This window comes from Prionailurus bengalensis, chromosome B3, assembly GCF_016509475.1.
Source record: "Prionailurus bengalensis isolate Pbe53 chromosome B3, Fcat_Pben_1.1_paternal_pri, whole genome shotgun sequence".
NCBI classification, from domain to species: domain Eukaryota; kingdom Metazoa; phylum Chordata; class Mammalia; order Carnivora; family Felidae; genus Prionailurus; species Prionailurus bengalensis.
Window position 1 is genome coordinate 72626308 of NC_057355.1, and position 14203 is coordinate 72640510.

Genomic DNA, 14203 nt, shown 5'->3' on the forward strand with positions numbered 1-14203 from the left:
CAAGCCTACATTTCATGGGCCCACTCTTTTCTATACCTGTTATACCAATTAAAGAGCAGCCAGTTGACCCCTTCCAATTGATATTCCCGTAACTGGTTTCTGTTTTTATACTCATGTGACAGCTCTAACTTCTTCCAGGCACTTGCCTGTGGACGATTCTACGAAAGAGAAAATTTCAATTAGTGGGGTGAAGATATTAACAAAACTAGGCAAATGTCCCACGCAGTTCTAGTACCTAAAATCAATTCAAAAACGTGAATTAAAAGCATCTTAAATATATTCAAATTCATGAGTTCATAACGTAAGTTTAAAAAACTAAAAAAAAAAGGAAAACATAAAGAGAAAAAAATCCATTGATCACTTCTGAAGGATACTAGAGAACTACCTTGTTATTTTGAAAACTGGAAAATAAAGAAAACAAAGCATTTATCCTCCTTTCTTATACAATCTGTACCTCAGAGTGACCAAACAGTAGGTGAGTCGTATTTTATAGAAAATTCTGGCTAATAAATGAAGATGTGATACAATTAAAGTATCATCATTCTGAAATCCTTAAAGAACAGTCCGAGGCAGGGGCGCTTGGGTGGCTCAATCGGTTTAAGTGTCCGAATTCAGCTCAGGTCATGATCACGTGGCTTGTGAGTTTGAGCCCCACTTCAGGCTCTGTGCTGACAGCTCAGACTCTGGAGCCTGCTTCAGATTTTGTGTCTCCCTCTCTCTGCCCCTCCCCCACTCACACTCCATCTCTCAAAAAAAAATAAACATTAAAAAAAAAAAAACCGACCAAGGCAATGATCATAAATGGCTAATACTATCACAAAAGACAACCTGACAGAACCATCTATTAAGTAGATCTGGTCATCTCCCTTCCCCACCTGATCAAGCCTCTAGAATAGTAGTTTGTAATGGAACTGTCCACAATGATAATATTTTATACCTGCCACTAGCTACCTGTGACTACTGAAAGTTTGCAATGTAGCTAGTGGTTACTATGTTAGCACAGCGCTAAAAAGTTCCAGTGGACAGCACTGGTCTGTATCTAACCATTTATGTAAAATATAAGGGCCAGAGAACATGTTAGAAGGTACCGAGGGAAATGCAACTGGCAAACTTCAGACCATGGAAACCCTAGAGAACAAACCACCTGATTTCTTCAAGAGAAACTGCAAAGATGGGAAAGGAGAGACAGGAGGAACTATAATTAAGAGAGATCTGAGACACATTAACTGACAGGAATATATAGACCTTTATTCTGAATCCAATTCAAACAATTTAACATTAGAAGACAATCAGGGAAATTCATATAACGATTGGTTATTTGATGATATTGAGAAATGGTTAAATTTTCTTAGGTGTAAAAATGGTATTATTTATCCTTTAGACATAAACACCAAAATATTTATGGATGAAATAAAAGAATCTGGGATTTTCTTTAAAATAAATTGGGAAACAGGAAAATGAGTAGATAGAGAAATACATGAAAAATCAGCTATCATTAATTGTTAAAAGTTGGGTGATGGGTACATTGTAACATTTCTTCACAATGTACATTGTAACATTTCTTTAACTTTTGTATGTTTGAAAGTGTCCATGATAAAAAGCTAAACAACAACATAAACTTCTATAAATAAAAAATTACATCATTACCTATGTGGGCTTTACACTCTAAATGCAAATATACTTACCACTCTTTTGAGTTCTGGGTGCCTTGATTGGATCCGTTTAAATTCTCGAATCTTGCCCTCATCAACATCCTCTTTCAGCTCCCACGTACTATCCTCGTAGGGCAGAGAGCACCATTTCACCAGGTAGTAAATTACAGGCTAGGAGAGAAGAAGCTAACGGCTTAATGAACTGATTCTGTGTTCTCTCCTGTGATCAAAGGATAAGAATTTGACTATCGAGTCAGATCACAAGGTGTTAATACTAAAAAGTACTAGAAAAAAAAAAGATGCATGTACTATTCATGGCTTTGATGATTTTTGCAGCAATTTATCAGAATCTATTCTAAAAGGCAAAGTTCTGCCAGTAGTTTCTAGAACACTAAGCACTGAAACATTATGCTCATCAACCAAGCAAATGCCAAATATATACATATACATATACATATATATATATATATATTTTTTTTTTTTTTTTCTTTTTCTCCCCTGTATTATGTTGACTTAGGTTGAAATTAAAAGATAGACCTCTGGCTCCATACTAGTGTCCTGGGACCAAATTTAATACAGTGGAAGAGTGGAAGTCAAGCTACTTTTCTAAGCGAGGAACATATTAAACCCGTAAGAGAAAAGCAGGGCTGAAATCACTGGGCTTCGGAGCTCCTGTAGCTCTGAGTGCAGACGCTACGTCAAAGAGTAGTCATATGGTGGTAAAGAGATTCCCTTGTGAGCTAGGAGAGAACTAGAAGAGCTATCACTGAGGACAGGTAAGAAGAGAGAAGAGGAAGGGCAAATGCTGAAGCTCCACCTACAGTACTGTGCTCTATGTAGGTGTCCTACTGCAAAGGATGGGCAGTGACCTATGGTAAAATGGCTCCTCTTCTCACTACTCAAGATGATCTTTGCACTGACTGCATTTCCATTTCTGGCTTATATGAAACAAGAATTAGATTGGGCCTAGTGCTGGGACCCCTGGGTGGCTCTGTTAGTTAAGCATCCAAGTTCAGCTCAGGTCATGATCTGGTACATGAGTTTGAGCCCTATATCGGGTTCTGCACTGTTGGCGGAGAGCTTGCTTGGGATTCCCTCCCTCCCTCCCTCCCTCTCTCTCTCAACAAAAACCAAAACAAACAAAAAACTTTATATTGGGCCTAGTGTAACCAATAGTAATCTCTATGATCAATTCACAGAATACCCCTCAAAACAGCAAGAAGTTTGAAGATTATATCTAAGTACCTCAACAGAGTCACAGATCATGGGATCCCCAGAATTAATTTAGTTGCTCCTTTTCTTTATTATAGTGACTCAGGTCATCTACATAAAGCCATTTGTCCAGGTCACACATTTCCAGCATCATAATTTACCGTTCCAAATACTTTATTATTTATAATACTTATTTCCACTATTAGGTAATGTACAGAGGATGACAAAGTAAACTTATTTTGGGGATGGAGGGAAATGGGTATATAGGATGATATCCAATACTGGCAGCAAAAGTTTTACCAGGGAACTAAAACATTTTCTTCTGTCTTGCCATTTCCAACACAGTCCAAAGGGACCAAAGACCAATTACTTCTGGAAGAGTTAAGTATGTTGATAGAGAGCACAAGATTTTCAAGGCTAAGAAGACTGAGATCCTGAAAATGATGAGAAGAATTTAATAGCAGCTAACCTGTCCTTTCTAATAGTTGGGTTGGTTTCCCACTCACCTCCCACAAATGAACAACAAACAGTAACTCCCAGTCCTACCCCCAAAAGCAGACTATGTTATCTGAGGATGCCTATTAGGATATGAAGACATAGTGAACTATAATAGGTCTTGGACGTCTAAGGTTCTGAGTGACTCTAAAGGCTTATACAATAAACTTGGAATTTTACAGAGGGAAGACTTTAATTTTTAGGTCCTGTAAGGGTGGTGTATGGAAACATGTCACTTAACTTGTGAGTGGGCCCAGCTCACCACCTGGCACTGGCATTTTAACAAGGTTCTGTGGTTCTGTACTCGTCACTGGGTAAGCAGTAACTGTCAGACGTGATAAAAACTTTATGAAATATGGCCGTACAAAGCAAACCAACAACTGCTACTTAAAGTGCAAAGAAAGCACTAAGTTCTAAGGGAATGGTTGTTCACAGTCTAAGTAAGTTTCAAAAAAATTAAGAGAGGATGTTCAATTCACGGGTGGCTTAGATCTTTACAATTCTTCCTTGGAAAATGAAAAAAGTAATTTATGAATCTGTATTAGCAAGTGTTTTAGCATGTGTAAAATCTGCTAACAGAGCTTTAATGCTCTGATTCCCAATGAAGCTATGCCTGAGAATCCCTTGGAGAACCAACTTAAAAATACAGATCTCTGGGTCCCACCCTAGACCTACTGAAACTGAATCTGAATCTGTGGGAAGGGAATCCCACATTCTGTTTAAAAGTATAGATTCAGGGGCACCTGGTTGAGTGTCCAACTTTGGCTCAGGTCATGATCTCATGGTTCATAGGCTGGAGTCCCACACTGGGTTCTCTGTCAGTGTGGAGCCTGCTTCAGATCCTCTGTTCCCCTCTCTCTCTGCCTCTCCCCTGTGGCTCTCTCTCTCTCAAAAGTAAACATTAAAAAAAAGGTACAGATTCAAATCAGTTTTAATGATAAATCAAAACGCATTAATTGATGGTAAGTTCACCAAATAAGTAATTCTCTGGGGCGTCTGGGTGACTCCGTTAAGTGTCTGACTCTTGATTTGGGCTCAGGTCATGATCTCGCGGTTTTGTAATATTGAGCCCCATGTTGAGCCCTCGCAGCTGGCTTATGGGACAAAGAGCCCTGTGTGGGGCTCTGTGTTCCCAGAATGGAGCCTGCTTGGGATTCTCTCCCTCTCCCTTTCTTTCTGCCCTTCCCCTGCTCACACACACCCACTCAAAATAAATAAATAAACGTTTTAAAAAATCAGTAATTCTCTGGGGCAACTGGGTGGCTCAGCTGGTTAAACGTCTGACTTCTGCTCAGGTCATGATCTCACATTTTGTGAGTTTGAGTCCTGCATTGGGCTCTGCGCTGACAGCTCAGAGCCTGGAGCCTGCTTTGAATTCTGTGTCTCCCTCTCTCTCTCTCTGCTCTTCCCCTGCTCATGCTCTCGCTCTCCTTCAAAAATAAATAAAAACATTTAAAAATTTTTAAAAACTTAGTAATTCTCAACAACATGAAGAAAGCTAAGAGTCTGTACAGGTATTTTTACATTCATAACTACGAAGATTTGTGAAGTATCTCTACTGCTCTCTACTGCTCTCCCCTTCTCTCACCCTCAATTGAATGTCAGGGGTCTCCCATATAAAATCTGAGAGAAAATGAGATCAAGGTGAATGAGTACTTGTTCATACAGCTCTTGGTACTTATAAATATAGCTCTCAAATGTTTGATTTTATGGAAAGCTTTCCTTTTAGCCTCTCTCCCTACTCCCTTAATCTTCCCAATTTCATTCTAAAGAGCCCTCAGAAAAACTCAGAAATACCTTTTTGTCCCAGGGATTTTTTTAGCCATATCTGAAAAATAAAAGATGGGTAAGCAGACCAGCAGAAATCTAAGACCTTTCATGTTCTTCCATGCCCCAACTTACCTCCCCATTGTCTTTGTCAATGCTGTGAGACTCATCCAATATCCTATCCACCTCTACATAGTCAGGATTGAAGGGCTCTTCATCCTAAAGGAATTATCAAACAAATAGTAAGACCAAAAGATCATTGTCCAATAGACCCAACCTTCCACCCCACCTTTACTTTGATGATCCTATTTCAAAAAAAACCTTTTTTTTTTTAAAGAAGTCTTCAGAAGGGAGATCCCAAATTTCACAGTATCAAATTCTAAAAACTTACCTGAGCCTGCACCTATCCTCTCACCTATTACCAGAGCAAGTCTCCTAAGAGCGGCCATTCTCTCCATATGTGGTCTGGATTCCATCCCTTCTCATCCCTCTCTACTGGATCATTCCCACAAACACATGGATATTCTCTATTGAGGCACATCTTAAAAAGACCTCCTTACTCTTCATCTGCCTGTAATGATTTTTCTGTTCTGCTTCATAGCCAAATTTTCCCAACTGGTTTAAACACAAGGTATCTCCATGTCATCACGTTCCCTGCCCATCCATTCCACTCTTCCATCCACTTTCCTCACACAACTAAACTACTTACTTTTGTCAAGGTCATTAATGATCTCCAAATTGCCAAATATAATGAAATAGTTTTGTCCCCAGTTCGCTTTACCTCTGAAAAGCATTCCACAATTCCTAATTCTCTCCATTAAGCACTCCCTTCCCTGGGATTTGCTGAGACACCATAGTCTCATCAGTAGCACCCCCCTACCCGCCCTTTATTTTGGTTCTGGTTTTTGTTTTGGCCAATTTTCAATCACTTTGGTTCTTTTTCTTCTAAGTCACTGGCATCCGACTCTGGATGGTATATGAAAATATATAACCCGCGGCTCCAAAGATCTCAAAGAAACTTTAAGGAAAAAACTCTTCTTTCTTCAGACACTTGTTGCCAGTGCTTCTTGTGACATGTCTTTTCCTAATCTTTCTCTTGTAACTCTGGCATACAATTCCTTCTCCTTCACCCAGACCTTGAAATTTGGGAGAGTTCTCTAAAAACAAACAAATAAGGGGCGCCTGGGTGGCTCAGTCAGTTGGGCGACTGACTACAGCTCAGGTCATGATCCCATGGTCTGAGTTTGAACCCCACATCAGACTCTGTGTTGACAGCTCACAGCTTGGAGTCTGCTTCCAATTCTGTGTCTCCCTCTCTCTCTGCCCCTTCCCTGCTTGCTCTCTGTCTCTCTCTCTCAAAAATAATAAACATTAAAAAAAATTTTTTTTAAACAATAAGTAAATTTTGGGGAATTCTTGAAGCATTGGTTCTGAGCTCACACCCATTCTATTAGAGAAGGAACTTTCTATAAGAAAATACAGAACTATGTACAGAAATCCTCCCTGCCCCTGAGGGAACTTTAATCATCATTAAGGTTTTAATAACTATTTATATGCTGATAAACTCAAAATTTTAATTGCAGCCTTAAAAAATTCAGATCTGAATATCTTTCTGCTTAACTACAGATGTGTTAAGGAATTTTAAGGTTAACATAATCTAAACTAATTGATTTCTCCCAAATTGGCTGCTTCTAAAATCTTCCATAATTCAATAAATGATCCCACCTCAACCCATTTGCTCAGACCACAAACCTGCCATCACACCAAGCCCTGTCAATTCTAATCTATCCATTCTCTCCACGTGAAACCACACTATTCCAAGCTGTGATACTTCCTATCTAGAAAACTTCAACTGCTTCCATACTGTTTACTGTACTCTCTTCAATCCATTCTCCAAAGTTGTAAGTGATTGTGTAAAAGTGAACACTGGGGGGCAGCTGGGTGGCTCAGTCGGTTAAGCGTCCGACTTCGGCTCAGGTCACAATCTCCTGGTTCGTGAGTTCAAGCCCCGTATCAGGCTCTATGCTGACAGCTCAGAGTTTGGAGCCTGCTTTGGATTCTGTGTTTCCCTCTCTCTCTCTGTCCCTTCCCTGCTTGTGTTCTCTCTCAAAAACAAATAAAAGTGAACATTGCATTATGTCTTTGACCTGCTTTAAATGATTTAATCATTTTCATTTGTAAACAAAACTAAAACCAAACTGCTTAGAAGATCTGTAAGCACCTGCTTGCCTAAATTTCTGATTTCATTTTGGGCCATTCTCTTTTGTTCATCAATTCCACTGTCCTTTTAGTTCCTCAGCTTGTCTCAGGGCTTTCACATATGCTGTTTCCCATGCCAGCAATACTATTTACATGGGTTCATGTCCTTGCTCCTATTCACAACTGAATTCTCAGAGAAGTCTTCCCTAATTATCCAAAGTAGGCGTTTTCTCACCCGTTACGTCCCCTTGTGCTCTTTTTTGGCACTTATCATGATTTGAATTATTTTTTACTCTCTGTCTCTCCCAATTAGACAGTGAGGTGGATGAGAACACAAACCATGTCTGGTTTGTTCTCCATAGAGACTGGCACATAATAAATGACGAATAAATGAATGACTGATTTGGTTAAATAGCCTACCTACATATGGAGATTTAATTGGCATATGAGTTCATAGAGTTGGTTCAACAATCACAAATTGTACATTAATACCAGCTGGAATGGGATTGCAATTTCATTGTACATTTCACAAATCAGGCATTAAAAGAACAAAGATGAAGGAACACCTGGGTGGCTCAGTTAGTTAAGTGTCTGACTCTTGATTTTGGGTCAGGTCATGATCTCAAGGTTTGTGAGTTTGAGCCCTGCATCGGGCTTTGCACTGACGGTGCGGAGCCTGCATAGGATTCTCTGTCACTCTCTCTGCCCCTCCCCTGCTCCCTTTCACTCTCAAAATAAAAAACATAAAAAAAGAAAAAGACAAAAAACACAACCCAATTATTTTCATATAAAAAGAAATTATAAACCTAAATGGTCCTACTTGCCGTCTCTAGGTGATGTGAGAAATAACTCTTTTACTGGCAAACCTGGTAGTATAAAATTAGCTTTATCAGATGTATTCAGGCAGAACTTTTTCTGCTGAAACTCTGCATTATTCCTTCCCTCAACCTTTCCTACTGGACCCTTTCCCCTTTAGCTCTAAGAAGCTTTGAAAAGGAATTGGTCTTCTCAAGGCACTTAGTACCGTATGTACAATAAAGATGAAAAATTGCAGTTTGGCAATGGGATGTGTACACAAAGCTTTCAAAGGAAAGTGGAGAGTTAAAATATGGCTCAAGAGACCCTTATGAATGCTCCAGTGTTTAACCAGTAGTAAGAATGGCTATGGGAAATTATAGCTCCTTTATCATGATTTCTTGATATACTGGATTAGAAATTATAGAAAATAAGTGTTCTCTCTTAACGACATGTTTGCTTATGCCTACAGATACTATCGGCTGCCACAGACTGACATTAGGAGTGCCTCAAATAGACTGTAGGTCAGTTTATCACCCATCTTGAAAATACTCCATGGATACTGAACAAGTCAAAATTAAAATATTCTAGTAACTTACAAAGACTGTATTTAGACCTGGTAAACAAAGCATGGGGCTATAAAGTAAGGAAGGTTCAATGATCAAAATTAAGACTTCATACCCACGTACACAAAGCAACTATAAACCTTGAAAAATCAGTCAAGACTGCTGACTCCAGTAATTTATGCTTCTATGAAATAAATGATAGGTAATACCTATTCCTAATTACCTCATGGAAGAAGTGTCTCATCTGAGCCATTTTGGTTTTGAAGCGCTTTAGTTTTTGATGGATTCTCTTATCCTTCTCTAGTTGGGAGATGGTAGCCCATTCACAGTGCAGATAGGAGCTGAAGGGGATGGAAACAGCCAGTCATGGTGTGAGAAAGGAGAGGTGGTTGGCTAGGTTTGGGGATTAGCCAGAAGCAGGCACAATGAGTACAACATGTTTAAGTGGGAGATAGTCTCTTAGGTTAGTGCTTCTTAAACTTGATTTTGCACACAAATACCTGGTCTGGGGCAGGCTTGAAAGTACACATTTCTAACAAGCACCCAAATGAGGCTAATTCTTTTGGTCCATGGACCATAGTCTGAGCAGCAAGGTCTTAGTGTCAGACTAAGGTATAGAGGATCACAAAAGATTTTATCAGGAATCACCTTTATCCTACCTTCCTGCCAGGAATAGTAAGATTCATGACAATTCCTGAATTTCTCTCTGAATAGACATTTTCCTCAATGAAAACAATTTAGGCTAGGAGACTTCAAAAAGGGGACATATTCCCACCCAGGAAAGACTATACAGGAGAACTTTTTACAACCCTGTGGAGATTAGGGTGAAAAGCTTTTTGCACGGATCACATACTAGTTCTTGTACTTGACAAAGAATTCTTCTGCTTCAGTATATTGTCCAGAAGGAAGCTGAGAAGAAAAACATTATAGTTATTAATACTTTATTTGTCAAAGAAATAACCCTTAAATTCCACTACTTCTAGTAGAGCTTCATACCAATGCCCCAAGTACATTACTGACTGAGGGATTAAAGAACTAATCTGGTACTTCAATATAAGAGGTCTCACAGTTGGAAAAAATAAGCCTTCATCCATTTTAAACAGATAAGCAAAAGAGGAGGCAAGAAAACAGTTCTTATTTTCTAGCTAATTTGCCTCCACCATATTTCATAATTACACTGCAGTAATTTATCCTGACATCCAAAGGTGCTCATTAAATAAAGTCTGTGAATGTAGCATTATGAGCTGACATTAAAGGTTAAGGCCTCACCTCCTTCTTCACAATCCGCATGGAAAGCACTTTGTCTACTATGGCTGCATCTTCTTCACTGGGATTCTCCTGTAGCAAAAGATGCAGTCAGTCAACAGAGACTCTGAGGAGCAGGACAACCTCTCATATTGCTTAAGTTCTCAGCTTACCACAAAGAACTGCATGGAAGGCAAAGTCTCGCCATCTGGTTCCTGCACTGGTTCAGGGAGGATAGGCTCAGTTTTTATTGGACCAGTTACATCCACTTCTTCTTCTTCTTCATCATCTGTGATCTTTATATCCAGATCCTCTGTGTATTTTTTTCGCTTAACTTGGCGGTTTGAGCGTCTCTTCTGTAGAGGCAAGAATGGTTAAAATAACTGTATAGATCTCTCAAAGAGAAAACCTTTAAAAAACTATTTGCCTTTAGTCATATACTTAGACTTTACTCTAAAATCCCTATGAAAAATCAAACCAAAAGATAAAGAGCTTATTTACCAGCTTATGTGATGTCAAATCACATAATTTATTTTATGTACCAAATTCCTATTCATTTGCTGAATTTTTTTTTTTTTAACATTTATTTACTTTTGAGAGACAGAGAGAGACAGAGCATGAGCAGGCGAAGGGCAGAGACAGAGTGAGAAACAGAATCTGGAAGCAGGCTTCAGGCTCTGAGCTGTCAGCACCGAGCCAGTTGTGGGGATCGAACTCACAAATCACGAGATCATGACCTAGGCCGAAGTCAGGCACTTAACTGACCAAGCCACCAGGTGCCCCTGAATTTTTTTTTTAAATCAAAGAACAAGAATCCACCTGAAAGTAACCTGGGTACTACTGGCAAGAAGCTCTAATAAACTGCAACAGGACTCAACCTGCAAGGTGCAATGTACTTTCCACAAGGAGCAAACCTGAAGTGCAAAGGTGCAAGAATGTTTTGTTTCTAGTTTTTGTTTCTTTTCATTCTAGGTTTTTTTGTTTTAATAAATAGAATCATACCATGTGATGATTATAGTATTGTTCTGCCACTTTTCTGTTAATAATATTTCTTAAAGATGTTTTCTGTATCGATACATTTAGATTTACCTTACTCTTTCAAGTGGCTGAGCAAAACATTTTTTAAGTAATACTTTATAGCTCATGACAAAAAACTGGGAAGGATGGAGAGATAAAATTATTATTTTTCAATCATGACTATACCCCTGAAAAACCCAGAAGAATTAAATGAATTATCAGATGTCGAACTACTGATATTGAGCAAACTTCCCTGGGATAACACCAATTTTAAAAAATCAATATCATTCTTATATAGACTGAGCCATAAAATATATAAAAGAAAAGATGCTATATATGAAAACAAAAAGATTATTTATCTAAACAATTAAATTTAGTAAGAAATATATAAAATCTATATGTAAAAAACTTTAAAACACTCCCAGAGGACTTAAAAAAAACTTGATTAAATAGTAAAATACATTGTTCTGGAATAAGAAGAATCAATTCTAATTACATAAATTGGACAAAATAAAACTTCTTAATTAGATAAGCTGATCCCAAAATTCAAAGAAAGAAAAAGACATCTAAGAATAACCAGAAAAAATTTAAAAAGTGTGCTTGGCCTTACCAGATTTTAAGGACAATATAGAGCTATACTAATTAACAAAGGTTGGTACCTCTCCAAGACAAACAGGTCAATGAAATAATGTCCAAATATAGACTAAAATACTTTTGTGGATTTAGAACATAATAAAAATAGCACCTCTAATGAGTGAGGAAAAAGTAGATTATTCTATAAATGGGAATGGAAACAAATGGCCATCCATCTAGAGGGTGAAACTAAATTACATAAAAATAAAAGATTTAAAAGATCTTAAAAATCTTATAAAGAAAAAATATAACATTTCTTTTTCTCTTTAAGTTCAAGCTTCCTCCCCCACCCCCGCCACATGGGACTTGAACTCACGACCCTGAGATCAAGACCTGAGCTGAGATCAAGAGTTGGATGCTGAAATGACAGAACCACCCAGGCACCCCAGAAAAGACGTAACATTTCTGAAAGAAAATGAAGAAGAATTTTTTAATAATCCTGTAGTAGGGAAGGTGTTTCTAATAAATTGATCAATTTGATCTTGCAAAATTTAAGATATTTATATAATATCGTAACAAAGCTGAGACAAATAATGAATTGAGGAGGAAAACATCACATGATACATATCCTAAGCAGAGTTCTTTTGAGTAACTAAGAAAAGATCCATAACACAACAGAAAGATAGGCAAATAACATGGATACAGTGGAAAAAAAAGGTCTTAAATGTAAAAAGATGCTCACACTCATAATAATAAAACAATTACAACTGAAAACTAAACGGAGATACTTTTTTTTTTTCACCTAACAGACTGGCAAAAATCAGAAAGTCTGATCAAATATTGAAAGAGGAACTCGGTGAGAATGCACATGGACATAACCTCTATAAAAGAAAATCTGAAACTACCTTTTGGTCCAGCAATTCCACTTCAAAGGTATTAGCCTACAAATAAATCTGAACATGTCTACAAATCTTTGTAGCATTATTTGTGGTAGTAGAAGAGCAGAGAAAACCTAAATGCTCATCAATAGGGGACTGGTTAAACAAATTACAGTACAGTCAAACTGGAATGCTACACAACTATTTACTGTTTTTAAGGTTTTTTCTTTCTTCTTCTTCTTTTTTTTTTTTTTTTGAGGGTGGGAGGGGAGGGGCAGAGAGAGGAGGAGAGAGAAAATCCCAAGCAGGCTCAGCACTCACTATAGGGCTCGAACTCACAAACCGTGAGATCATGATCTGAGCCAAAATCCAAAATCGACGGAGCCACCTAGACGCCACTGTTATAGAACTATTTAAAAAGAATGGGCTCAGTTGGTTAAGTGTCTGACTCTTGATTTCAGCTTAGGTCATGATCTTGAAGTTCCTGGGATCAAGCCCCGCACTGGGCTCTGCGCCAACAGTGTAGAGCCTGCCTGGGATTCTCTCTTCTTCTCTCTCTCTTTGCCCCTCCCCCACGCACAAGCACATACACACTCTCTCCAGATAAGACACACTCTCCAGATAAAATGTTTAAAAATCTCCCCTGCTCACACAATCGTGCATGCATATGTGCACATTTTCTCTCTCTCTCAAAATAAATAAATATGTTTTAAAAGAAAAAAAAGAAAAAGAAAAAGAAAAAAAAAAAAGAAAAAGAATGGGGTAGGGGCGCCTGGGTGGCTCAGTCAGTTGAGTGTCCTACTCTTGATTTCAGGTCAGGTCATGATCCCAGGGTTGTGGGATCAAGTCCCATGTTGGGCTTTGCACTGAGCATGGAGCCTGCTTAAGATTCTCTCTCTCCCTCTGCCCCTCCCCACTCTCACACTGCACCCACTCTCTGTTTTAAAGAAAAAAAGAAAAAAAAAATGGGGTAGTTGACAACACCAAATACTGACAATGTGGAACTGGAACTCTCCTTAGTGGTGAAAATGTAAAATGACACAATCACTTTAGAAGTTGGCAGACGTTTGGGGTGCCTGGGTGGCTCTGTCAGTTAAGGGTCTGACTTCAGCTCAGGTCATGATCTCATGGTTCATAGGTTCGAGCCCTATAGTGCTGAGCTGCTTGGGATTTTCTCTCTCCTGTGTCGGGCTCTGTGCTGACAGCTTGCTCTGAGCCTGGAGCCTGCTTTGGATTCTGTGTCTCCTTCTCTCTCTGCCCCTCCCCCACTCACACTCTCTCTGTCTCTCAAAAAGAAATGTAAAATAAAATAATACTAAAAAAAGTTGACAGATTCTTACAAAGTTATACATTTATATGTATAACTACCCTCTGGTCTATCAATGCTATTCCTTAGATTTAGCTATGAAAAATGAAAACCTGTGTCCACAAAGTACGACTAAGACTGTTCACTGCAGCCTTATTCACAACAGGTCCAAACAGGAAACAACCCAAATGCCCATCAATAGAAGAATGGATAAACATTATGCTGAAAGAATGGAATCATACTCTGTCATTCTGTTTACATGAAGTTCAAGAATAGGTTAAGTTTAATCTATGGTAAAGAGAAATCAGAACAACGGTTGCCTATGGGAAGAGGGTAGCCTAACTGAAGTGAGTACAAGAGAATTTTTGGGGTGGTGGAACACAGGACTTCATTAAATTACCTCTCTACTCTGATGTACATTTCAAATTTTCATAATACAAACAAGGTGGGCTAGACTGATCTTTCCTGATGTAGAATAATCTCCAAGATATATTGTTG

General features: G+C 38.5%; 1 protein-coding gene across 12 annotated transcripts in view; it reads right to left on the reverse strand.

Annotated features, from left to right (window-relative positions):
• Positions 1–14203, reverse strand: part of CHD8 (chromodomain helicase DNA binding protein 8) — a 61343-nt gene that overhangs the window by 19458 nt on the left and 27682 nt on the right. For all 12 annotated transcript variants that reach the window (XM_043554284.1, XM_043554281.1, XM_043554283.1 and 9 more), the window contains exons 6-12: positions 10105–10287; positions 9956–10024; positions 9540–9595; positions 8910–9027; positions 5262–5345; positions 1686–1823; positions 37–158 (exon numbers count right to left, since the gene is read on the reverse strand). In XM_043554284.1, the coding sequence (XP_043410219.1) occupies positions 37–158; positions 1686–1823; positions 5262–5345; positions 8910–9027; positions 9540–9595; positions 9956–10024; positions 10105–10287 (770 nt within the window). The remainder of the gene's footprint in view (positions 1–36; positions 159–1685; positions 1824–5261; positions 5346–8909; positions 9028–9539; positions 9596–9955; positions 10025–10104; positions 10288–14203) is intronic.